The sequence below is a fragment of the Tupaia chinensis genome, unplaced genomic scaffold (genome assembly GCF_000334495.1).
Source record: "Tupaia chinensis unplaced genomic scaffold, TupChi_1.0 Scaffold000661_1, whole genome shotgun sequence".
Classification (NCBI taxonomy): Eukaryota; Metazoa; Chordata; class Mammalia; order Scandentia; family Tupaiidae; genus Tupaia; species Tupaia belangeri.
The window spans coordinates 3212028-3239778 of NW_006160183.1; the positions used below are offsets into that span (position 1 = coordinate 3212028).

The 27751-nt window shown below is 36.2% G+C and overlaps 1 protein-coding gene across 1 annotated transcript in view; it reads right to left on the reverse strand.

Annotated features, from left to right (window-relative positions):
- Positions 1-2216: 2216 nt before the first annotated feature.
- Positions 2217-27751, reverse strand: part of PPM1B (protein phosphatase, Mg2+/Mn2+ dependent 1B) — a 33921-nt gene continuing 8386 nt past the window's right edge. Inside the window, 4 exon segments of the mRNA XM_014592155.2 lie at positions 2217-3275; positions 16073-16130; positions 16737-16848; positions 24474-24591. Of these exon segments, the coding sequence (XP_014447641.1) occupies positions 2970-3275; positions 16073-16130; positions 16737-16848; positions 24474-24591 (594 nt within the window). The 3' untranslated portion in view covers positions 2217-2969.

Here is a 27751-nt window from a genome sequence, read left to right on the forward strand (position 1 = left end):
TCATTTTAACTACACACAAGGGCAATTACATCCTGCTGTAACACAATTTAAACAGATACGGAAATGTTTACAAAGCATCCACAACATGTAAACCATGTACAAAATGGATACATTCATTACTTCTCCTACCCCAATAACTTCTTTAGATAAATACTCTTCATGTTCAGCATTAATTGGATAAAATACATGCAAAACTCAAAGAGAATTCAAGAATTCAAGGTTATTGTAAAAATAGAATAAAACTAATAATCTTCAAGTACCTTATGTGACAGCCACTCTGTACCGTGCCCAATGTTATAAAATGAAAGGTTACTGAACCCATGAAAATATCTCTGTAATATTTCCTTAGATCTAAAATAGATAATTTAAATGTATTTATAGTCATTTTAATGTAATATTCTGAGCTTTTAAAATAACATAAACAATTAAAAATTATACCAAATTACACAAAACTTGTAGTATTTTAAAAGCTGAAAAATTAAAATGATAGAAATCCACATGTAAAACAAAAATCACAATTTACATTATAAAGGCAAATCTCATCATTTAAAAAAATTTGCAGCAGTGAGATGTCAAAGCAAATTATAAATAGCCATAAATTAAACCATTTCGTTTCAAAAGATTTTTCTAGTGAGAGTTGAAGGATGTAGTAGATACATGCATAAAATTTGTAAGGGTTTATAATATTATTGCCAAATACACTTTATCCTAAAGCAAGGCAACATTACAATTTGGACATTATTGGAGAACCCAGTTTGGTAATACAGATAAAATTGGAAAAAATTAAATAACAATTAATAAATATATATCCTATAGTAAATTGCTCAAATAAAATTCCAAGCCACAGAGCTGCAAAAGGCTTCCAACTTGGTGAATTGAAAAAAAGGAACATCTCATACAATTCTTTACTCTTACATGCTTATATGTTATGTTCTTTTTTTAAAAAAAGAAAAAAAACATAATGTATCTTCAGATTATAGCTAACTATATTCCCATGCACCTCAGACACATTTATTGATTTGTGGTGAAATTACTCTGCTGGTTTCTAGGGCCAAAAGTTCAACACAGATGTAACCAGTATGCCTGAGGTTGGCAAAAAATACTGTAGTACAGGCAATGCTACGAGTGGCAATTATCAGAAAACACAAATATGAACAAATGATGGGAAATGCTAATGATTTTCTGCTTGTATCACAAAACGTTGGGAATCCACAAGAATATTTTCCCTTGTATTGAAGAAAATTGTGATTAAAAGTTTTTTCCCCCAATTTTCAGAATCAAAAGCATTTTAGAAGGTTTATAAGGCTACCATGGGTCTTCTAGATCTCCAGCACCCTACAGGAAAAGAAAAGGAAGAATATTATTATTATTTACCTATACCACCTCCAGGGTGGATTGAATTTCAAAAGAAGACAAAATTAGATGAACAAATTACCTTCCTTTCTTTGTCTGAAAAGGCACTTTTACAGAGAGGTGTGTGTACTATCTATTGTGTGTGTACACATGTATCTATCTAACCCAGATAGAAAAGTGGTTGTTCTTTTCTTCCCCTCTCCACCAAAAGCTTTCCTCTTTCTCAAACCACTTAAAAATATTCTGGCATTGGAAAAATAGATCAAAACATCAGCTACAAAATCTGAAGATTCCAAATTTCTACTTACATGGTACCTTAAACAACTACAGACACATGATATAAAACATAAACATGAAAAAGTAAAGTTAATGTTCTACAGTCACAAAATAGTTGTTTTAAAAAATAACCTCCCACGTGACTAACAGCAATCTATAATTTAAAAATCCCTTATATTAAAAACTAAATTCATATATGCTACTATTTTAAAAATAGCCCATAATTCTTAGATTTACAAAGAACTGATGAATACTTGTAATAGAATCAACAATGCTACAACCCTTTAAAGTGCTTGATGTGGCAATTTTCTCAAGTCTATGTATGCCCATACTTTCCAAAGATTAATGCTTTGTACCACACAAAAGGGGGATAAGAAACAGATTTACTTGGAGTAGAAAATATTTATGTATTTTTATATTGAAATTTTTTCCCATTTTGCTAATTGAAAAAAAAAAAAAAAAACTAAGCCAAATTTCAGTGTGTTGAATTTTAAACAAATACACATAAATTTCAAATGGGTATTTTTCCAATAAACCGAACCTGGTTGTTTAAAAAAATAATTAAAAAAATAAGTACAACATGCATAGATTATTCCACATCACATGCTTTATTTGGACTTAAACACTTATAATTTCATTCTAAACACTTGGTTGACATACATTTTGATGTGTGTAGTTAGGCTATACAGAAGATACAAACCAAAGATGTATGACTAATACATAGGATTTTCAAAAATCATGTTTGATAAAGAATACAGAGAAAGGAAAAAACCACACATCCAATATCTCACAACTTCTAAAAACAAAACTACAGAGATGTAAAATATAAACAAATCAAACAACACACAAATTATCTTTGAAAGAAAAATTACAGCCAGCATCAGCCATTCTTTGAAGAACTAAAATTATTAAAGAAAACACAAATTTATTACAAAGCTAACTATGAATGTACTAATATATAAAATAATATGAAGCAGTATAATGCTACATTAACAAGTTTTTCCACAATAGAATATAATCCCTCTAGTCAATAATCTCTAATCCTGTCTAGTACGTATTTAACTACTGACTTTAATAAGTGGTAGCCTAATTTCTGGCATACAATATGAAATGACATATAATTTCATTAAATTCAAAGTACTATAAGTAGTAAATTTTAAACTATCTCATAAAGGTGTATGCAAAGGCCTTTTCAAAAAAAAAAAACAAGGCTATGTGAATATAATAAAACTAGCTTTCCAAGATTTAAATAACAAAACGGTTATATAAATGCATACATTATACTTCCTAAGTAAAAACCATCAAATCAAAGATCACAAAAATATTACCAAAAAGGAAAGTCATATTTTTTCATCACTCATCTTTGTCCCTGCATCTTCATGAGAGCTGTCTAATTCAGCAAGACCACTTTCTGATTCAGTATGGCTTTCCTGCATTGTCACTGGGTTTCCAGCATCACTGTTCGAAGAAGTAGCTGGAGCAGCTGGGTCTGCAGGGCTTTCTTCTCCCTCTACTTTAGCTAGCCTGTAACTAGTCAGCATCTCCTCCAGAAGTTGTCGGTAGTTTCCCCTATGATTAATTCTCATTTGCCTGAGCGCTTCCACCAATTTTCCCTGTGATCCACTTTCCTCTGCTTCATCGGAGGCCTTTTTTTAAGATTCAAGACCCCAGTGTCAGTAGACAAACTAGGATATCACATGTATTTCATAACATATTACAGCAAAACACTAATTTCTCTACCATGAGTAATATAGGCTATGCAAGAGAACATTATATTAAATAAGTATCAATTCTTACCTGTGTCAATTAATAAAAACTTTTGATTTTAATAGTTCAAAAGTTACTTATAGCAAGTTATCATCAACTAGTTTATGTCCTATTTCACATTTGAAGTTTAATCTTAAATTTACTCTGCTTTTAGAGTTCAACAGCAACACAAACATTTTCTAAAACTGACTTACTTTAAAAAAACAGGAATTCACTATAATGATTTAGTACAAAAGGAAATTAGTACGTAAAGCGATAGGAAGATGACAGAGAAGCAAGCCATGGAACATTAGTTTTTTCATTTCTACTAAATGTTAAGTAGGAGAGAAGATACAAAACATAAAACTGCATATGTCTAAACTGGATTTTTGGAAGATTTTAAAGCTTTCATGTATAAAAAATTATTTCTTTTGCCTTTAAATATTTTAATAAAAACATCTCTAGGTAAAAATAGACAAATTATCTTAAATATTGTAAGATAGAAGTCATAAATTAATTAACCTGTTTATATTTTACTATATTTTAGAAAATCTACATGTTTCTAAAATAGCAGCCAGTAATAATTAAACTGGTTAGCAAAGTAAGCTCTAATCATCCAAGTTGCCCATAGTTAACCTGACAGATTAAAATCAAGACATTGTTCCTGACATTACGTGCCTCCTGATGTAATGCCTTATGAGGTATAGTCCTACCCTGTATTCTTGCCAAAAATGTTTAATTTTAATTTAATAAAATTAAGTTCCAGTTTACAAAAACAAAACAAACAAAAAACAAAACAAAACAAAAAAACAAACCAGGGAATAAAAGATTGAGTCAAAGGACACCATGAGGAAAAATCATGTGAATCCAGAATGTAGGACACATCCTATAAATAACTGGTTCAGATTCTTCAGTGTCAAATAAAAAAGGGAGAGGGCTTCATTAAAGACTTGTTTAATGTGCTTCACTGTAGACTTAACCTGATCAGACCATGATTCAAAATAACAATTGAGACAGTTATTCTAGGGACAACTAAAAATTTAAACTCCTATCAGTCATTTTCTTCAGTATAATGGCATTATAGTTATATGGAAAAATGTCTTCATTTTTAAGGGCTGCATGCTGAAATGTTTGGAGGTAAAAATATTATTGTGTCTGAAATTTGCTTTAAAAGTGACCAGTCAAAAATAGAAAAAATAGCACATAGATACACACACACGTAAAAAATAACTGGCAAAATGTTAATTATTGAATCTGGAGAGAAAGTATAAAAGTACATCATTTAAATTTTTCTCTCATGTTTGGACATTTTCATCGTAAAATGGGAAAATAAAATAGAAAAAAGGTTACCAATGTAGATGATCTGACACAAACTCTTAACCATCTTTGGAAACTATTAAATAAACTGCAATGTTTAATAGTAAAATGAGAGCAACTGAATGCTTTAAAAGAAAAAAGTTTTCTCATGGCAAAAAGCAGGAGACAATACTATGTGCCTGTGTATTTTAGATTTTATACATGCACTGTTCATTTTGAGATATATAAAATGTTTGAAAAGAAAGGATATAGCAATATAATGAAAATGGCTAGTGGAGTTTTAAATGCTTTATTGGAATTTTTCAACAAGAACATTAACTGTCAAATTAACTTTTTAATTTGCAAATTTTATTTGCAAAGAGAACACAATAAGACGTGTTAAGACTTTTCTTCTATTTTCCCCATTACCTTTCCTCTGTACTAAAATAAAAACTTGACATTTCCCTAAAGTTTCTTATTTCAATGAGATAAGTCTACACTAATCATAAACCTTGTTTTTAATCAGGTTTTCCAAAAGGAAACTTTATACTTTATGACATATCATAGAGACCTTTTAATGGAGGATCCTAAGACTGCCCCTTACTCCAAAAAAATCCTAAACAAAAACAACAAAAAATTACTTAAAAAAAATTTTTTTTGTAGGACCGCTGAAAATGAGCAGTTGACTTCACATAAAACTCTATTTCACATCAGGATCATACGTAGAGCTTTTAAAATCACATAAACGACAAAATTCCATTTCAAGATATGCAGATTTAAGTATATCTGGGTTACTTTTAAAAAGTCTGACAAGTAATTCTGATATATCCAGGGTTGAGAATCACTGACACAGACTAAATAGTATAATTCTACTTGGAGCTGGACTTATTGATAAGGCAGGACCAAAATTTGTTATATTTGGTGTGTCTGAGTCAACATGGGGATAAAGTGCCTCTTACTCTCCAGTGGACAACTTTATTATTACAGTAATCATCTCTATTTCTGTGAACTGTTATAGCAGTGGTAGCTGGAGAAGAGCAATCGCTCTTCTAAAAATACACTAAAACCAAACCAGTAAATCACACTGAGACCTTCCCCCGCCCCCCTTTAGGTTTTTGCCATAGGGCATGTGTGCTCACCAGAGAGAAACAGAGAAAGGGAAAGTAAGAAATCATCCCCCAAGGGGGATGGCCACACTGCAGTCCCTTCTCCTCTCAGGATTTTGGACACACATGTGTACATGGTGCCTGGTGTGATTTTAAAGCTGCCAGGTCCTGGGCTCAAACCATGGTCAGTCATGTGGGAATCCAGTGTCTTAACCACCACGCCATCTGCTGGCCCCAAACAGAAGCAATTTTATAATGGCTTGCATTTCAGAGTCACTAAACTGAACAGAACTTCAGCTAATGGCTACATTTAAAAATAATAAAATATCCTCACATTTCCCTACTGTGCTGGAAAGATAGATAGGGATGGTGGAAACCTCTTACCCAGCCATTATATTTGGTTTTCCAGAATACTACTAAATAAATTTTTCATAAGCTTTCATTAATATCAGAAGAGAAACCTATTATCTAGGTTCTTATCTTTCTTTACCTGATCTCCTACCCAGTTTTACACATTATTATAACAATTAACTCCACTTTGAAACTGCTCACAAGTCTCAATAGACTGTACACCTCTATAAAAACAAAGGTAATTTCATATTCCTTTCTATATTTTCCTAGGAAGGAAAATGAACATTTGTGCTAAGAACTTTACAAGTATAAGCTCAATGACTCCTCATAGATCTCATGTAACAAGTATTCCAACTGTCATTTTTCTAAGTGAGAAAAGTAAGGTGCAGAGAGACTTAACTTATTCATCAGGGTGACAGTGCTATTAAGCAGCAGAGGTCAGATTCCAGAATACTACTAAATAAATTTTTCATAAGCTTTCATTAATATCAGAAGAGAAACCTATTATCTAGGTTCTTATCTTTCTTTACCTGATCTCCTACCCAGTTTTACACATTATTATAACAATTAACTCCACTTTGAAACTGCTCAAGTCTCAATAGACTGTACACCTCTATAAAAACAAAGGTAATTTCATATTCCTTTCTATATTTTCCTAGGAAGGAAAATGAACATTTGTGCTAAGAACTTTACAAGTATAAGCTCAATGACTCCTCATAGATCTCATGTAACAAGTATTCCAACTGTCATTTTTCTAAGTGAGAAAAGTAAGGTGCAGAGAGACTTAACTTATTCATCAGGGTGACAGTGCTATTAAGCAGCAGAGGTCAGATTTGCAAGCAGATATAATCGACATCAATGTCTATCTTTAATGCTCCACTGAATACCTTATGGTGACTAATAGTTTCTCATAGAAGTTCCCCATGTATATACTTACTAAATAAGTACTGGTTAAAATTACTGTAGAACTATACTGTGAATTATTTCATCTTGAAGCCTATATGATATACTCATTTCCTTAATCATATTTATAAATATTTAATATTAATAAAAATTACAAGATACTAGTTATATAAATAAAAATATTAGAGGGGATGGTAAAAATTATTCTCTAAAATAAATGTAAGGCAATTACTCTTTTTAGAGAGAATTTTACTAGAAACAGAGACAGGAAGATAGAAAGCAAAAAAAAATCAACCCCCAGAGGGAATAGCCACATCACAATTCCTTCTCCTCTTGAGATTTTGGGCAAGCGCATATAATGAGCCTGAGTGAGTTCGAGGTTGCCAGTTCAAGATTCAAATCATGGTCAACTATGTGGGTCAATTATGCCATTTTCTGGTCCTTGGTTTTTGTTTGTTTTTAAAGATTTATTTATTTGTTTGTTATTAATATTTACTTTTTAATTTGACCAGAGGGAGACAGAGAGAGAAAGGGAAAGTGAGAGACTTGAACCAAGACCTGCCATGTGGGAGTCCAGCACCTTAACCACCATGCCACCTGCCTGTCCCTGGTTTTTGTTTTTAAAGTTCTACTGTTAACTAGACTAACACAGCTTAAAAATCAAATCTCTCATTAAGAAAATATTGCCTTACAGCAACCTTAAACACAAGACTACAGATAAATCAAGCAGAGAACAAATGGGGAGGAAATTTAAGCACATTTTTAAAAATAAAATTTAACCAGCTGATATTTAATTGCAATGATATATGTATGTGTGTGTATTTTTCTCATACAGCTCCCATAAGCAAAATTCTTCAAATGTTTAGTTTAAAAAACAGTGTAGGGACCAGCAGTTAGCGTAATGGCTATGTTGCTGGACTCCCACGTAGTTGACCACAGTTCGAGTCTCGGACCCAGTGGCTTAAACTCACGCCGGGCGTGTGTGTGTGCGTGCCCAAGATCCCGAGAGGATAATGGAGGAGAAGGGATTGCGGCGTGACCATCACCCCTGGGGGGTGATTTCTTGCTTTCTGGTGAGTGCATGCCCTATAGCAAAAAAAAAAAAAAAGGGTAGAAAAAGTAAAAAAAAAAACCACCATACACACTAGTAAAAATACATGGTTTTTCTTTTTTCTTTTTTTTTTTTTTTTTGAGTCCTATATGGGCTGGAAAATTTTAGGATTAAAAATTCTCAGATATGACAAGCACTTATTTTTTTGGAGAGGTTTTTGCCATAGGGTACGTGCATTCCCCAGACAGACAGAGAGAGAGACAGAAAGCGAGAAATCACCCCCTGGGGGGATGGCCACGCCGCAATCCCTTCTCCTCCATTCTCCTCTCAGGATCTTGGGCATGCACGCACACGTGCCTGGCGTGAGTTTAAGCCACCGGGTCTGGGACGAGAACCATGGTCAACTATGTGGAAGTCCAGTGACATAGCCATTACGCTAACTGCTGGTCCCAACAAGCACTTTTTGTTTCTCAGGGGAGGGATTAATATTTGATTCTGTCCATTTACATTTTTTTAAAATCACTGTTATTCAATGTCCATTTTGTGTTACTTTGTAAGTAAGGTTACATTTTACAGAATAAGTATCTTTAGTAATTCACATGTCACTATTTCATTATCTTGTTCACTCACTTAAAATTCTGCTAAAATTTACCACTGTGAAGAGGAATGATCACTTATTCACCAAGTGTATCTGAACATGTCAATGTTTAAGAACTAAACATAAGAAAGTAGTTTGGGTTGATAAGATTACCACAGTACCCTTCTCCCTAAAACATAAGTAATGGCTTAGTGTGTTTTCTTATGGAATACACTTAGAAGAAAGACTTTCAAGAACTTGGGGATGTGAATAAAAAATTTCTCTAATAAAATTTTAAATTGTATAATAAAAAATTCTCAAATATGACTTCATCTGATACAATGTAATACAATATCTAATAAATTACATATTATTTGAAGGATCATGTAAAATTTAATGAATTTGCAATAGTTTTAGACAGAATCGTTTAAATATTCAAGACCTCACAGCTAGAGTTACATCAAATCATATTTTTAAAAAATAGTGATAAAAGGTAGTGTATTTTTTGAATCAGCAGATGGCGCAACGGTTATACTGCTGGACTCCCATGTAATGTTGACAATACTTCAGGTCCCGGAACTGGCTTAAAACTCATGCTGGGTGCATGTGTGTGTGTGCCCAAAATCCTGAGGTGGGAGAGATTGGAGGAGAAGGGACTGCAGCATGGTCATACCCTCTGGAGGGGTGATTTCTCACTTTCTGTCTCTCTGTCTCTCTCTGGCGAGTGCATGACCCCTATAGCAATAAGCTCTCAAAAAAAAAAAAAAAAGTTACTGCATTTTGGGGCCAGCAGGTGACACCATGATTAAGGCGTTGCACTCCCACAGGGCAGACAGAGGTTCGAGTCCCAGGCCTAGTGGCTTGCTTTCGCCCTCCCCCCCTCTCTGTTTAGATTATAAAATAGTAATAATTAATAAAACAAAATAGATAATATTTTTAAAGATTCTTCGAAAATAATTTTAAAAAGTTACTGCATTTTCAAGCAGTTCTATCTTCTCCCTAAGAATGCTTTGACAATAAAATAAAAAAGAAAAATGAAACAACTTAGAAAAATACAGTATTCACACAGTCCTAAAGACTGTGACATAAAAATGTAAAAGTAGCAATGTTTACTGCATTTATCCATCTGAAGTAAAACAGAACAGACAACTGCATGTAAAATTTAAAAATGTATGGGTTGGTCCCGAAGCCTAGCAGTTAAGGGAGCCAAATACCATATGGCCAACCATGGTTCAAATTCCAGTCATGAAGGCTTGAAAAAGCAAACACTAAGCACATGTGCACGTGTGCCCAAAATCTAGACAGGTGGAGGAATGGAGGAGAAGCGATTGTAGTATGTCTATGCCCCACTGGGGTTTGTTTTCTGCCTCTTTCTCTCTGTCTTAGCATGTGCCCTCTGGCAATTAAAGTTAATACTGTGAAAATAGTATGAAAATTCTTTGGGCTTAAAAAGAGCCCAATCTGTTCTGTTTCTACCCCTTCTCAAAATCTAAATATCTAAAAAGTTTCTGGATGAAGAAGACTAGAATTAAAAAAGAAAAAAGTGTACTTAAGTGAAAAATAAAAGACTGATTGCTTAGCTCAACAATGTTATAAAACAGAGTATCTTAAAACTATTAGACATAAGATTCACAAAAGAATGAAAAATTATTTTTCTTGGATGTTTGACAGAGGTTGGGAACAGACATATATAATCTCTAAATATCTTAGAGAGACAGCATGGAACAGCATAAAGAGAATAGGTTTGGGAGTCAGCCTGATTCAAATGTGGCTGCATGACTTACCTGGCTCTGTGACATGGGTAAGCTACTTCATCTCTCTGATATTTAGTCTCATGTAAAAAAAGGTGTTGACATTACTTATATATGCATACACACAAATAAACAGACTTGCAAAAGTTTGTGGAAAATGGAATTAATGTATGAGTTTATTTTGGGGCAAAAGATTTTGAAATCCATGTATAGTTTTTTCATAACACGCATTTCTTAAGAACTTCTGAAGACCCCTCGTGCGTGTGTGCATCTGTGCATACATATAAAGGGGATGGCATAAACAGGAGTTGGGTAAATACAAGTTCTCCCTTTACGCATGGAAAATGATGAATTTACATAGTTATTACTTAATCAATGATATACTAATCCAAAAGCACTCTGAGTCCTCTTTGAAGAAGGAACTTAACATTTTTGTATGGAAAATATAAAGCTCTAAAAATACACACTTTCATGCCAGCCAGTTAGCAACCTCAGTTTTTTGGTTTTTGGTTTTTGTTTTTTAATATATGATTTAAGGACAGTCTTAAGCAAATGACTAGAAATGAATAAATGTAAGTATTTCCTATTTAACAGACGTTTATTGAGCTCTCCCCATCTGGCAGGACTGTTGTACATGCTGGGATTATAGGCATAAGTAAATCAGATAAAGTCCTAATGCTCTCAAAATTTATTTTCTAATTATAAAATACAAACTTAGCATTTTTTAAAAAGGAAAGGAGTGTTATCTCAGGGCCTTGCCTAATGTGGGAACAGCCTACAGTAAAATGTTCTATTTTTATGGAGATTTTACAGTAGATGGAAGAGTCTTTTAGGCAGTTATTCCTTTGGGATCACAGACTCCTTTGAGAAACTGAGGAAAACCACAGGCATGCTCATCATTAAAGAATACGTATATACATACAGAAACGTTTGAAAAAATTTCTGAGGATTTATGAAACCTTTGATTAAGAATCCTACTAGACTCTTTTCCATGGATTTTTATTTTAAAAGTTGGAAAAATATTGCCTGCACTGAGAAGACAAAATATAGTCCAAAAAAATTAAACAAACAAAACCAAATTTATTAGGGAACAGCTGATGGCGTGGTGGTGAAGACAGCTCAATCCCACATGGCCAACTGCATGGTTTGAGTCCTGGACATAGTGGCTTAAAAAGTTCGCCGGCATGTGTGTATGTGTGCCTAAAATCCTGAGAGGAGACTGGAAGAGAAGGGACTGAGGAGGCATAGCCATACCTCTGGGGTGCTTTTTCACTTTTCCCCATCTCTTTGTCTCTCTCTGGTGAGCACATGAGCCTTGGAGCAAACAAACAAACAAACAGCACACAAAACAAAACAAAAAAAAGTATATGATTTGAACTACATCCTTTTTATTATTTTTTTAAAGAATAATTTAATTTTATTTACTCACTATTATTTTTCAATTTGACAAGAGAGAGACAGAGAGAAAGAGAGAAAGCTGCCAGGTCCGGGACTTGAACCATGGTCACCATGTGGGAGTCCAGTGCCCCTAACCACCACGTCACCTGTGGGCCCCTAGCATCCTTTTTAAAATATCTAAACAGACAACTATATTTTAAATAACAATTTTAAAATCAATTTTTAAAAATTTGCGAGAGAATGTGTTTGCTTATGAGAGAGAGAAAAAAAAAAAAGAAAGCACCTCCCAAGGGGAAATGGTCAGGTCACAATTCCTTCTCCTTCTCCTCTACTTCTCCCTCCTTTCAGGAATTTTGGGCATGCATGCCCCCATGCCTGCCATATTTTTCAAGTCGCTGGCTGGGCCCAGGATTCAAACCACAGAGTTGGCCATGAGGGATCCACTGCCTCAACCACTTGTATCATGAGCTGGACCCCGAATTACATTTTTATAGTATCTTCCAACCCTCTACTCTTTTTTTTTTTTGAGAGGTTTTTTCGCTATAGGGCACGTGCGCTCGCCAGAGACAGAGAGACAGAAAGTGAGAATTCCACCCCAGGGGGGTGGCCACGCCGCAATCCCTTCTCCTCCATTCTCCTCTTGGGATCTTGGGCACGCACGCACATGCGCCCGGCATGAGTTTTAAGCCACCGGGTCCGGGACGCGAACCATGGTCGACTATGTGGGAGTCCAGCGACATAGCCATTGTGCTAACTGCTGGTCCCACCAACCTTCTCCTCTTCTGTGTTTTTACTACACTTTCCCAAATATCACTTCCTGCCACTGTACCATCTGGCAACATCTTCTATACTGTGAAGATCTAAGAAATGCAGCACTTTTTGAGCAAAAATGTGCCTAATTCTGTGTTATAATGAGTCAATTAAGAACTAAGAATTAATTGTCTATGTTTTCTTGATTCTTTTCACTTCTTTAATGTGTGTTTTTTTTTTTTTTTTTTTTTTTAAGTATATTTCTACTACTTAGAGTTATGGCTCAACATTTTTCTCAGGTACTGATTATTCTGAAGGGTATGGTAATATTTCCAAAAAAAGAATTTTGGGTTGCAAAGTCAGGGTTTATAATAAACAAGGAAACTCTACGCCATGTATTTACCCACTAATAATGAATTGACACTTATGATTTGATTTCTGCATTTACTTCTCAACTACTTGATTCCCAGCTGCTCTTTAATACTGCAGATATCTCTAACAGATTAAAACACCACAGGTATTTCTCTAAGTCTATCATTCTTATGTTCCAAATACATGGTGATTCCTCACTCTAAAGTAAAGCTCAAAAGGCCAGTCTCTTAGCAAATACTTCTATGACCTAAATTCTTTTCACCACCGCAAATCTCCGCTCTAGCTAAAGATACCCTTTTTTTCAAAGCTATGCTTTGTTCTTGCCTTTTTCATACACTTGAAATGTCATCCTCATCTTATTTCTGCCAACCAATCATTCTCCAAATCCTATCTCTTCTTTGAGAATCTGACTTCCCCTCCTTCTTTTAATTCCACAGCAATCACAGTATAATCCACATGGTAATAATCACATTCTATATTTTATCATTTCTTCCATTCTTAACCAAACTATGTGAAACATTTTTATTATTTAATTTGTGTGTTTGTAACTACATTGTAAGTAGCAATAAGCATGAGTGGGACTATGCCTTGTTTTATAGTCTCTTCTTTCCATCAATGTATACACGGTAGATCACCAGTATTTGATTAGCTGTTGTTAACAGAAAATTTTTATTTATTTGTTTTTGGGGAGAGGTTTTTGCTATAGGGCATCCACTCGCCAGAGAGAGAGAGAGACACAGAGACAGAAAGCAAGAAATCACTCCCCAGGGGGGGATGGCCATGTTACAATCCCTTCTCCTCCATTCTCCCCTTGGGATTTTGGCCATGCACACACATGCGCCCAGGGCAATTTTAAGCCACCGAGTCCGGGACTTGAACCACAGTCGGCTACACGGGAGTCCAGCAACATAGCCATTACGCCAACTGCTCGTCCCCAGAAAATTTTTTTTAAATCTTGTCTGGAGTAAAAAACAGAACACTTTCTTGAGGGACCAAGAAACTGTGTGTGTGTGTGTGTGTGTGTGTGTGTGTGTGTGTTTGTGTGAATCAGTGTGTGGCAGGGAGAAGAGGGGAATTTTTGACAGAGTCTGGTCATGCGTACTCCTCTTGCCCTAGCTTTCTAGTTAGCCAAAATTACAAGTTTGTGACCACACCCAACATATTTGGTCCAGGAAATGAACTCAAGCTATCTACACAGCCCCAGGCTTGAGCAGTGGCACCCTATTGCTTACACTACTGTGGTTGGGCCTATAACAATTTCTTTAAAAATTATTTATTTAATTTTATTTACTATTATTATTTTAAATTTGCTATAGGGCATGTGTGCTTACCGGAGAGAGGCAGATAGAGAGGAAGAGAAAGTGAGAAAGCAAGCCACTAGGTTCAGGACTCAAACTGTTGTCAGCCATGTGGGAGTCCAGTGCCTCAACCACCACAATACCTGGTGGCCCCCCTACAAAAATCTTAAGATAAAACAAAGGGGTGTGTTTTGAAATAGCCGAGGAAGGTCAGCAAATAGCATAGAGTTTATGTCACTGGACTCCCTCATGGCCGACTGTAGTTGGGAGTCCCAGACCAGCTGGCTTCAAACTCATACTGGGTGCATGTGTGTGCATGCCCAAGATCCTGGGAGCAGAATGCAGAAGAAGGGACTGTGGTGTGGCCAAAACCCCCAGAAGGTGATTTCTCACTTTCCCTTCACTATGTCTGTCTCTCTCTTTCTTCAGTGAGCACATGTGCTCTAGGACAAAAACCTCACCAAAAAGAAGAAAAGATATAGCTGAGGAAATGGGAATAATGAATCATTAACTATCTATAGCTAGTAATGAATCAAAACTATTTTCTGAGGGTTCCTCTACTCAAGGTGGTTAAGATCTAGATGAAAAGGTAAGAGCCTCTTTTCTCAGCCTCCCGAATTACTACCATGTTTTTAGTTATGTCAACATCCTACGCTTCATTTGTTTGTTCTTTGAGTGTAGCACATGACACCTTTATTTTCAAATTAACTTTCACAGCTTTAGGTATAATTTCTAATAACTTGAGGGATCTGACACAAAAGAAAGACTTAGAATCACTGCTCTAGACCAAATGGTAAGTTCTGTTATCAGGAATGTTGTATTTGACTCACTAAATGTTTACTTAACTCACTAAAGCTGCAGTGTAAAATTGTTTTTACTAGGCTACTAATTCTTAAGAAAAAGAAACTATTATAATGCAAAACAACAACAAATCCTAAAGCAATGCAACTGACAAGATACAGAATTTCTACCCAATGGCTATCTCTTCTTAAGACCTGTCAAGAGGAGTTGGAGACTTGGAGGGAGAGTCTATTTCTTCTTAATGAGTTTCATTACCAAGTTTGGCTCTCTTAAAGCTTTGAAGCATACATACTAAAAATTAGGTCATTCATTTTTAGATGTCCAAAAACCTGAAAATCCTATGAGAAAATAATTATTTGAATTACTAACTTTGAAATGTGTGCAATCATTAAAAAAAAAAGGCTGTTTTGTCTCCTGGTACTAGTACTAAAACAAAGCAACTGTAGAGAGACAGCTAGCAGTTCATCAGTATCTCTAAGAACAGCATAATAAAAGGTAAAGGGATAGATTTTGCTCTGATGAAGCACAGTAGCATGTAATAGAAATGGCTATCTCAGTTTAACATTCAGATAGCCATAACACAACAATAGTATTAGAAAGAAGTTATCCTCAGGTATAGACACTGGGCACAAAGGGGCAATGAAGGAACCAGTTGTTTAAAATGGTAACTCACTCACTATCACTAACATCACTAACTTCTGGGAATAATAGTAGCCACCTGGAGGATAAACAGATATACTTAAAAGCATATTATTGCTTGAAAATTAGGATGTAAGGGAAGAAAAGAAAAGGCAGACATAGAAACAAGAAAATATAAACAGCCTAAACAAAAAGGTCATTTGAAGCCCATAAAGTGAAAATAAATCTATTCATAAAATAGTATGTTATCTCTATCTCCATTTTAATACAATTTAAGCTTTAACTGACTCCTTAAAATAAAAAGCAGTAATAAATTATAGATTCCATTATGTACATGTATTCACTTCTAGTTACTTATATTGTAAAATCATTTCAAAATGTTTAAAAAATTACATACAACTTACCCCATCACTTTCTCTATGTGGATTCAGTCTACTATAAACAGCTTCAATAACATTGCGTCTGAAAAAAAAACAAAAAAGGTTAAGTTTTTGTCTCATTAAAACCGTAAGCTTATGTTTGTAATCTTTGCCTCACTAATTAACTACTTAATTAACTATAATACTAAATACTTCCCAAGAACCTAGTTTTCACATTTTATTCAAAACGATGCAGAATTGATCCTGTTCAACACACTTGTTCTCATAGCAAGACAAAAAAGGGCCTGTATGCTCAAACACTATGATAAATACCTCCTTTCTTTTTTGAATGAAGTTTTAGAGTTCTTCTTTAATATAAGAAATAGCCCACATCACCTCTAGCCCATGTACATCTGATTTAAGTTTTCCCTTTAGTGTGTGTATGTACATGTGTGATGTCTTAGAATTCTGCTGTGTTGAGATCTTCTTTGCTCAGCCACACAAGTAGTTGGACCACAGGTACCTGTCACCACATCAGTATTTAGGGGAGAATGGGCATTGAACCTGGGCCTTCCATGAAGCCTCAGCCTGCTAAGCAGCAGTGTCCAGTGTACACTACAGCAACTGGGCCTGATTTAAGTTTTCTTAACCAAACTTATCTAATTACTAATTTATAAGCACTCAGAATTAGCTCTTTTTATTTACTTACTTGCCAGCAAGACCTCCTCCAGGAGGCAAATTTGGGATATTTTCAGCAGATAAGATGCGCATAACATGGGCAAGATCAGGCATTCCTTCTTCACCACACTTCTCCATAATTTCTACAGGTGTTACCCAAAAAAAATCCCAAATTAATGCAATAACCCAGTATTCATGAAAAAAAAAAGTACCATTTTGAAATGTACAAAAGCCAACACTACCACCACCAAGAAACAAAAATAACATAAAATGTTATCTGCATATATGTCCAAACCAACATATTCATAAAAGCAGAAACTAAGACAAACTACATGCCTAACACAAGCTAACAAAAATCTTAATATAACACTGAATGAAACAGTTTGTAGTTCTTTTTTTTCTTGGAAAGGTTTTTGTTATAGGGCACAGGCGCTCAGAGTGAGTTTAAGCCATCAGGTCCGGGACTCAAACCGAGGTCAACTACATCGAAGTCCAGCAATAGAGCCATTACGCCAACTGATGGTCCCAACAGTTTGTAATTTTTTTTTTTTTGAGAGGTTTTTACTATAGGGCGCGTGTGCTCACCAGACAAACAGAGACAGAGACAGAAAGCGAGAAATCACCCCCCGGGGGGGGGATGGCCACGCCGCAATCCCTTCTCCTCCATTCTCCTCTCAGGATCTTGGGCACGCACGCACACACGCCCGGCGTGAGTTTTAAGCCACTGGGTCTGGGCCGCGAATTGCGGTTGACTACATGGGAGTCCAGTGACATAGCCATTATGCTAACTGCTGGTCCCAACAGTTTGTAATTCTTAAAAATGACTCCTATGAACATAGTAACTGCTACATGGAAAAACATTTTTGATCTAATTTTAAATAAAAGTAATATAAACATGATTAGTACATTACAGGAAAACAAATCCAACAGCTACACAAGGATTAAAAGGAAAAGGGAGGACCAGCCAGATGGCGTAATGGTTACATCACTAGACTTTCATGTAGTTGACCGTGGTTCAAGTCTCACACCAGGTGGCTTCAAACTCATGCTGGGCGCATGTGTGTAAATGTCCAAGATCCTGGGAGGAGAATGGAGAAAAGGGATTGTGGCGTGGCTATTCGCCCGGGGGAGGGGGGGGTGATTTCTCACTTTCTGTCTCCGTCTGGCTCTCCAAGTGTACACACCTTATAGCAAAGATTTTTTTTTTTAAAAAAAAGGAAAAGGGGGAAATTAAAAAGTCTTTATGGGCTTTCTGATAACTAGTTATGTTCTTTGACAATTTATTTTTAATAAAAAGGAAAATAAATTGTAGCACTTGCTAATACTTGGAACAGAACAAAATAATTACACTCTCCATTTCTATTTATAATTTATAGAAAACAGACTTTTTTAGAACATGATTATTCAGTGGCATAACATAAACTTCTCAAAAATCAAACAATGGCTAAGACAATAAAAAAAGCAGTGTCCTGGGTAGCTCACAAGATGTAAAAGCTAAACTGTTTTATCATGCTTCACAAAGACCCTCGCTTTGACCTTAAACTTCACCATTCCCTTTCATTCTGCTCCTACCTCCCTCTTTTCCAAAAGATCTATTTAAAGACAACCCCTGCTTCTAGATCTTCACATGTATTCTCTTCCTCAGTCTGGAACACTTTTCACACCAATCTAACCAATCCTATTGTACAGTGAACTGCTATTCATCTATCAGTTTCACATCGTTTTTTTCTTTCAAGACAAGGTCTCACATATGGAGATTCTCTCACCTCAACCTCCCAGCGAGGACTTAATGGCATTTTTTTTTCCCTTCTTTTTTTTGGAGAGGTTTTTGCTATAGGGTGCGTGCACTCGCCAGAAAGACAGAGACAGAGACAGAAAGTGGGAAATCACCCCCCAGGGGGGATGGCTACATCGCAATCCCTTCTCCTCCATTCTCCTCTCGGGATCTTGGGCACACATGAACATGCACCTGGTGTGAGTTTAAACCACCAGGTCTGGGACTCAAACCACAGTCAACTACATGGGAGTCCAGCAACATAGCCATTACACTAACTGCTGGTCCCTTACTGGCATTTTGAAGGACAGCATTCTCAAAAGATAACTCAGGCCAGCCACAGGCTCACAATCTTCCTGCTTTGGTCTCCGAATCACTGGGGTTATAGGCACACACCATCATGCCTGATCTTTAGATTGGACCAGGAATCAAGCCCGGGCCCTCCCATGTGATCTCAATCTAAGGAGTATGGTACCTTAGGAGCAATAGACACCGCAGCTAGGCCTGGCTTGGATCCTTTTTTATTTTTAATGTCATAGAGTGTGTGTGCTCACCAGAGAGAGTTGGGGACAGTAAGAAGGAAAGTAAAAAATCAACACCTTTGGGGAATGGCCACACAACAGTCCCTTCTCTTACATTTCCCCTTGGGATTTTGGGCACGTGCGCACATGCTCTCAGCATATGTTTCAAGACTATAGGTTCAGGATTCAAACCATGATTAGCTACGTAGAAGTCCACTGCTTTAACCACTATATCACCTGCATATCTTAGTTTTCCTTACTTAAATCCTTCCAACCCAGGCCTAGAGTAAGTGTACTGCTATAAATTCCCATCTGCCTGAAACATACTGTAGTAAACAGCAAAGTGCTATACACTGTCATATACATGATGCTTACTGTACTGTAGACTAAAAGCTTCACAAAGACAGGACTGCAGTTTTTCTACTTTACACTTGTATTGCTATAGCAATAAAAGATAAATAAAATAAATAAAAATAAAAGATAAATTTAGCACTACTGATTTTTTAAGGTCAATTTCTTGTCATTGGAGATGTCTTGTGTATGCCCCTGGTGTGAGTTTAAACCACCAGGTCTGGGACTCAAACCACAGTCAACTACATGGGAGTCCAGCAACATAGCCATTACACTAACTGCTGGTCCCTTACTGGCATTTTGAAGGACAGCATTCTCAAAAGATAACTCAGGCCAGCCACAGGCTCACAATCTTCCTGCTTTGGTCTCCGAATCACTGGGGTTATAGGCACACACCATCATGCCTGATCTTTAGATTGGACCAGGAATCAAGCCCGGGCCCTCCCATGTGATCTCAATCTAAGGAGTATGGTACCTTAGGAGCAATAGACACCGCAGCTAGGCCTGGCTTGGATCCTTTTTTATTTTTAATGTCATAGAGTGTGTGTGCTCACCAGAGAGAGTTGGGGACAGTAAGAAGGAAAGTAAAAAATCAACACCTTTGGGGAATGGCCACACAACAGTCCCTTCTCTTACATTTCCCCTTGGGATTTTGGGCACGTGCGCACATGCTCTCAGCATATGTTTCAAGACTATAGGTTCAGGATTCAAACCATGATTAGCTACGTAGAAGTCCACTGCTTTAACCACTATATCACCTGCATATCTTAGTTTTCCTTACTTAAATCCTTCCAACCCAGGCCTAGAGTAAGTGTACTGCTATAAATTCCCATCTGCCTGAAACATACTGTAGTAAACAGCAAAGTGCTATACACTGTCATATACATGATGCTTACTGTACTGTAGACTAAAAGCTTCACAAAGACAGGACTGCAGTTTTTCTACTTTACACTTGTATTGCTATAGCAATAAAAGATAAATAAAATAAATAAAAATAAAAGATAAATTTAGCACTACTGATTTTTTAAGGTCAATTTCTTGTCATTGGAGATGTCTTGTGTACTTCAACATGTTAAGCAGTATCCCTAACTTCTACTAACTAGATGTCAGTGGCGCTCCCTCAATTATGACACCAAAATATCTCTAGACATTGCCATGTGGTCCCTGGGAACAAAATCTCCTCCAATTGAGAACCACCGCAGTCTAGCATATCCAATTTTCATACCTCTCTATTAGAGCCATTCTAACCCAAGTCACCACCATATCTGCCATGTGCATTAATGTATCTTTCTAATTGGTAACTGACTTCTTCCCTTATCTCCACAGTGCATCCAAGAGAGAATCTTTTATATTCTTCCTAGAAACCTCTCAATTTTTTTTCTCCTGTTCTACTGGCACATTCTAAAGAGGTCACAGTAAGCGCTTTTCCTCCTCAGTCTGTGGCTTTCTCTACCTGAAATGCTGTCCCTCAGATATCCACTATTTCCAGTTACAGGTTTTTGCTCCTTCCTCACAGAGACCTCCCCAACCAACATTCCTTGTTACTCTCTGTTTATTTTATTTTTCTTCTATTATTTTTTAAAAAATTGCTGGTCTCTACTAGAATATAAACTCCATAAGACTTGTTCTGTTTATCATTACATCCTTGGTGATAAATGTGCTCATCATAATTAAATAAATTAATATATGCACAACGGACTCACTAAATATCTAATAGATCAAATCAGGTTAAATCCTATTTTTCTCTCACCTACTCACTTCTACTAAAACCACATACACAGATGTATCTAATACACCAGCAGAATGCTTTTATCTCAAAATTTGGGAACCAGCAGTTAGCGTAATGGCTATGTCGCTGGACTCCCACGTAGTCGACCGCGGTTCGTGTCCCGGACCTGGTGGCTTAAAACTCACGCCGGGCGCGTGTGCGTGCGTGCCCAATATCCCGAGAGGAGAATGGAGGAGAAGGGATTGCGGCGTGACCATCCCCCCTGGGGGGTGATTTCTCGCTTTCTGTCTCTATGTCTCTCTCTGTCTGTCTGGCGAGCGCACGCGCCCTACAGTGAAAATCTCTCCAAAAAAAAAAATTTAAGGTCAGAGGGGACCAGCAGTTAGCATAATGGCTATGTTGCTGGACTCCCACATAGTCGATCATGGTTCGAGTCCCGAACCTGTTGGCTTAAACTCACGCTGGGTGTGTGCGTGCGTGCCCAAGATCCCGAGAGGAGAAAGGAGGAGAAGGGAGTGCAGCGTGGCCATCCACCCCCCCGGAGGTGATTTCTCGCTTTCTGTCTCTCTGTCTCTCTCTCTCTGTCTGGTGAGTGCACACGCTCTATTGCAAAAACCTCTCCAAAAAAAAAAAAATTAAAGGTGAGAGTATCTCATTTAAAGCTCCAAAAGAAATACAATCCCTTGAAGAACATTGCCTTATAAAAAGAAATTACATCTTAAAGTGATTTGTAGTGGCTGTCTTGCCCTGGATTTTAAAGTTTTCTGATTGAACGATTACCATCAAGTATTTGCCACAGGTCTCAGAGATTATATTATGTACTTGCCATTTCTGTCCATGTAACGTTTGAAATTTATAAACTATACCAGAGAAAACTGAGACTATATTACCCATGTTGAAATGAATTAACCATAACCATGCCTTTAAGAAATTGAAATTTAGTTCAAAAAGGAGTTAAGAGTTAATATTAAGTTGCAGTCTGCTGAGAGCTTACATGTTAGGTACCACATTAGATGCTTAACAAATAACTCATTTATTATGACAAAGATTTTCTTTGACCAAAATTTTAGTTAAGTTCTTGAATCCTTTCTGACTGGGCCAACTTCTGGCTTCCCTCTGTGTCTTTATAGCATCTTGTGTCTTTATAGCGTCCAATCTGAGCAAGAATCCAGCTAAATCAGTTTTGTGAAAATCTACTGCCTGTAGCTGACCACCTTGGATTATTTTTTCACTCTAGCTTACCTTCAGTAATGATCCTATCAAGTCAGTTAAGTCAGAAACCCTTTATCCTTGATGCTTCCTTTTTGTGATTTTCTATGCATTGATCCCCTCCCCCTGCTCCTTGGTTACAAATCCCCACTTGTCCTTGTGGGAGTCCAAGTTGGATGCTAAAACTGGTAGGTGAAAACCTTATGAGGAAAAAGTTATTAACTTAATCTCAAAGTCTTTCACCATAGAATACTTACTAATAAATATAACACATTAAGTAAAACACACTTATTAACTTTTCAACAGAAGAAAATCAACATCTCAAGCAAATAATCAAAGTTAACATTACCAGTAATAGGACAAATCAATATTGTATGCTTCCTAATATGGTGCACTGAGAAGAATCTAGAATCACTTCTTTTCTTCTAAAATTTTTTCTAAGAAATTATTTTATTTAACTTTATTTACTTATTTTAATTAGACCAGAGAGGGAGGGTAAGAGAGAGAGAAAGTGAAAGTGAGAAAGCAGGCCACCAGGTCTTGGACTCAAACCACGGTCAGCCACGTGGGAATCCAGCGTCCTTAACGACCACACCACTGCCGGCCCCTAGAATCACTTCTATGACATTACTGTCAACATACTGTTTAAATCTTACCAAAAGGTAACACTGGCCAACTCAAATTGGTGACATTTTACAAATAAAGTAAATTATTTAAAATAATTAAACTGTACTCTTAAAAAATGGTCAAGGTCAGTAAAACAAGAAAAGACCAAGGGATTTTTAAAAATAGAGAATGAAGAAGCATGACAGCTAAGTGCAGCACATGCTATGAACTAGATCCTAGATGTATACATGACATCACTGGGACAATCAGAGAAATGTACATGGGACCTGAGGTAATACCATATAGATATTAACTTCTTAATTTTGATAGATGTACTACAGTTAGGTAGAAACCATTCCTGTTTATTAGGAGGTACTGGATATTATATTTGTAACTTCCTTTCAATTGGTTCATGAAAACAAATTTAGTTAAATATGATGGGAGATTTGTTAGAAAAGGCATGTATATAGAGAGAGGTAAGTCAAATGTGATATACTATTAACAAATGGTGACTAGGTAAAGAGTATTTCATGTATATGGAGTTCTTTGTAATAAGTTTTGCAACTTTTCTCTCTTTTTTTTTGTAGACAGATTTTTGCTATAGAGCACATGCACTTGCTAGAGACAGGGACAAAGAAACAGACAGAAAGTGAGAAATCACCCCCCCAAAGGGGATGGTCAGCAACAATCCCTTCTGCTCCACTTTTCTCTCAGAATTTTGGGCACACACACACATGTGCCTGGCATGAGTTTAAAACCTGTGTCTGGGACTTAACCGCCGTTGGCCATGCGGGAGCCCAGCGACCTAACTGTTATGCCATCTGCCGGTCCCAATTTTTGCAACTTTTCTATAAATTTTAAATTATTGTAAAATGAAAGGTTAAAAATAAAGTGAAATCAATAATCTTTGGAAACATCAATGCCAATTCTACCAGTAAGATAAAAAACATGAGCCAGACCTTGGTCTGGTAGTTAACAGAAATGGATCTCACATGGCTGACTGCATGGTTCTTGTCCCAGGTCAAGTGGCTTGAAAAACACACTGGGTACATATACACAGTGTGCAAAATCCCAGAAAAAAACGATACAGAATAGAGATTGTAGTGTGACATGTCCCACAAGTGGGATGCTCTCTCCCTCTCTCTCCCTTTTTGGTGAGTGTACACAATCTCTGGCAAAACTTTTTAAAAAGGTAAAAAAACACAAGGTAATGATTCTAATAATTAACTTGGGAAAGGTTGGGAAAGAAGAATCTGTATCTGTGGAATTATAGCGCTTGATGTTTACGATAATTGGAGGCAAATTTCACTTGATTCTTCACTTACTACTAAGGAATGTAATCAGGGAAAAGGAAAAAAAGCAAACTTTAACAGATTATTTTCGAATTTTGTTTCTCTTTGATGGTATATAAATCCTCACACTTTGGCTCATGATAGTAAATCTTAGACATACAGATGTTTTTTGAGACTTCGTATTGAAGTAATTGTTTTTCCTAAGGAAATTTAAAAAGAATCATTTGATAAACAAGGAAGAGTATTTTTCCCTTCTTCTAAACAAACAAAAAAGCCTCTTTCTTACCTTCAACCCGTGATTCCAAGTGCTTATCCAACTCTGAATCTTTTTTCACTGCTTCATCTGAGACCTTGGGGGCATTTGAAAAGCAAACTAGTACAATACTCATGTTATCTCGACTTCCCTGCACATTAAAGAAAGAAAAAAAATTATACTTCTATAATCTACCAACTTTCTATTATTTATTTCAAAACATTCCTTAGTTTAAGCAACTATAGTTTATTTCATCATCTAGGATGTATACATTTAACATGTTTTTTTCCAAAGAACTATATTCCCAGAGTGGCTCAAACCCAAAATGTACCTACCCTCTTCCCAACACAAGTATGAATTTCTTCCATCTGATTAACCTGCCATCAGAACAAATGTTATCACAACTCCACTGAATTTAATGTAACTGATAATTCTCGATCAGCAAGATACCCAAGAAGCTAAACTGAGCAACTGCAAACTGTGGAATATGTTAAATTTGAAACTATTTTAAGGGCACATACAGCAACAAACAGTGGAATACATAGCTGGATGACTAAGCTATAACCCCTCTCAAATGGGATAACTTTTAAAGAAAGATGTCAGATTGTTCTACAAAATCATAAACAACTTTAGAGTCTGCAGAGCAGCTAAATGGCTACTTTTAGCACAAATTTCACCATTGCCTTTTAAACCACACCATTACAAATTATCTACGTTAAAATGAAGGCAGAGACTATATTCTATATTGTATTGTAGTACAAGATTATGAACTATAAATATAATGTATTTTCTATTTTATCTACAGATTACTTTAACTGAATTTCTTAAAACAGATGAAACTGTTCTTAGAATGATGACTTTTTTTTTAAGAGGTTTTGGCTATAGAGCATGTGCGCTCACCAGACAGACAGAGACAGAGAGAGAGAGAGAGATAGAAAGTGAGAAATCACTCCCAGGGAGGATGGCCATGCTGCAATCCCTTCTCCTCCATTCTCCTCTCAGGATCTTGGGCATGCACGCACACGCGCCCGCCAAGTTTTAAGCCATCGGGTGCGCGACACGAAGAACGGTTGATTCACTGCTTCATCTGAGACCTTGGGGGCATTTGAAAAGCAAACTAGTACAATACTCATGTTATCTCGACTTCCCTGCACATTAAAGAAAGAAAAAAAATTATACTTCTATAATCTACCAACTTTCTATTATTTATTTCAAAACATTCCTTAGTTTAAGCAACTATAGTTTATTTCATCATCTAGGATGTATACATTTAACATGTTTTTTTCCAAAGAACTATATTCCCAGAGTGGCTCAAACCCAAAATGTACCTACCCTCTTCCCAACACAAGTATGAATTTCTTCCATCTGATTAACCTGCCATCAGAACAAATGTTATCACAACTCCACTGAATTTAATGTAACTGATAATTCTCGATCAGCAAGATACCCAAGAAGCTAAACTGAGCAACTGCAAACTGTGGAATATGTTAAATTTGAAACTATTTTAAGGGCACATACAGCAACAAACAGTGGAATACATAGCTGGATGACTAAGCTATAACCCCTCTCAAATGGGATAACTTTTAAAGAAAGATGTCAGATTGTTCTACAAAATCATAAACAACTTTAGAGTCTGCAGAGCAGCTAAATGGCTACTTTTAGCACAAATTTCACCATTGCCTTTTAAACCACACCATTACAAATTATCTACGTTAAAATGAAGGCAGAGACTATATTCTATATTGTATTGTAGTACAAGATTATGAACTATAAATATAATGTATTTTCTATTTTATCTACAGATTACTTTAACTGAATTTCTTAAAACAGATGAAACTGTTCTTAGAATGATGACTTTTTTTTTAAGAGGTTTTGGCTATAGAGCATGTGCGCTCACCAGACAGACAGAGACAGAGAGAGAGAGAGAGATAGAAAGTGAGAAATCACTCCCAGGGAGGATGGCCATGCTGCAATCCCTTCTCCTCCATTCTCCTCTCAGGATCTTGGGCATGCACGCACACGCGCCCGCCAAGTTTTAAGCCACCGGGTGCGCGACACGAAGAACGGTTGACTACGTAGGAATCCAGCAACTTAGCCATTACACTAATTGCTGGTCCCAAAATGATGACTTTTTTAAAACATTTTTTTCCTTGTTTACTATGCCAAAAAACTAAGTCGACAGAGGTGGTAAGCTATTTTGATAACGGGGTTTACCAATCCAAGTGAAAACTGCCAAGGTCACACCTGTCCTAATATTTCAGTCATTAATGCCAAACTTTGGTTCAGACTTGCTACCTTTCCAAAACCCACATGACAGCCAAAATGGAGAGAGGCTTTGAAGAACTTCTGCTTCCAAGTCCTAACCTAAGAGGAACAAACGCTGAAGACCACAGGGGTCTTCAGAAGACTTTAAAAAAAAAAGTAACTCTCTCCACAGATTCTCATGCTTTGGAAGAAGAGCTGTCATGACTACATAACCAGATTCACGATATCTCAGAAATCAGCCTCTCTAAATTGGCCAAACTAATTTCATTCTTTAATGAAACCAAAAAAAACTTCATGACTCATTACTAGAAATATTATATTTGGTTGATGACTGTACATATATAAGTGTAGGTAAAACAAAAACTAAAAAATATAATTCCATCATTTGGAAAATCAACTAAGACATAGTTTCAAGAAGTTCATGGCCCTCTGAAGATATTTAAAGGAACTACATTTATACCTCAAGCATGTGGGATTTCAGCGCTGCAGCTTTCTTTCTATATAAAGATAATTCCCCCCCTAAATACAAAGTATGAGTGTGTTTCAGTAGTTTTTGAACAGGAATTGAAAATAGCCCCTCCTGTTTTACTAGAGACAGATTATTCCTGTATAATCAGTGTAATTTTTTTTCCACTGAGAAAGGAAATATGCTTTTTGAAAAATCCAGCCTAGATAACCAAAGCAATTAGCCAAATACTGAAATTTTATTAGTTCAGTACCTCTTTTTGCTTTTTACAACAGCAGAGCAATCATGCTAAAGAATTAGAGGACTAATAGATGTAGTAGTTAAGTCAAAGAAGCCAGTCGCCCTGCTATTAATAAGGGCACCAAAATTTAAATTGAAAACAATTTGATGCTGTTAGTTTTAAAAGCTGACTGTTGCATGGTTACAAAGTAGCTTCCACAATCAAATCTTACCACAGCATATGAAATAGGTTGTAAATATAACTTCTATCACTGCCATGGTTAGTAAATAAATACCTGAGAAGTGAATTATTGGTATTCATTTTTAAAATCCTTTTTTTTCCCCTTAACCTGACACTCAA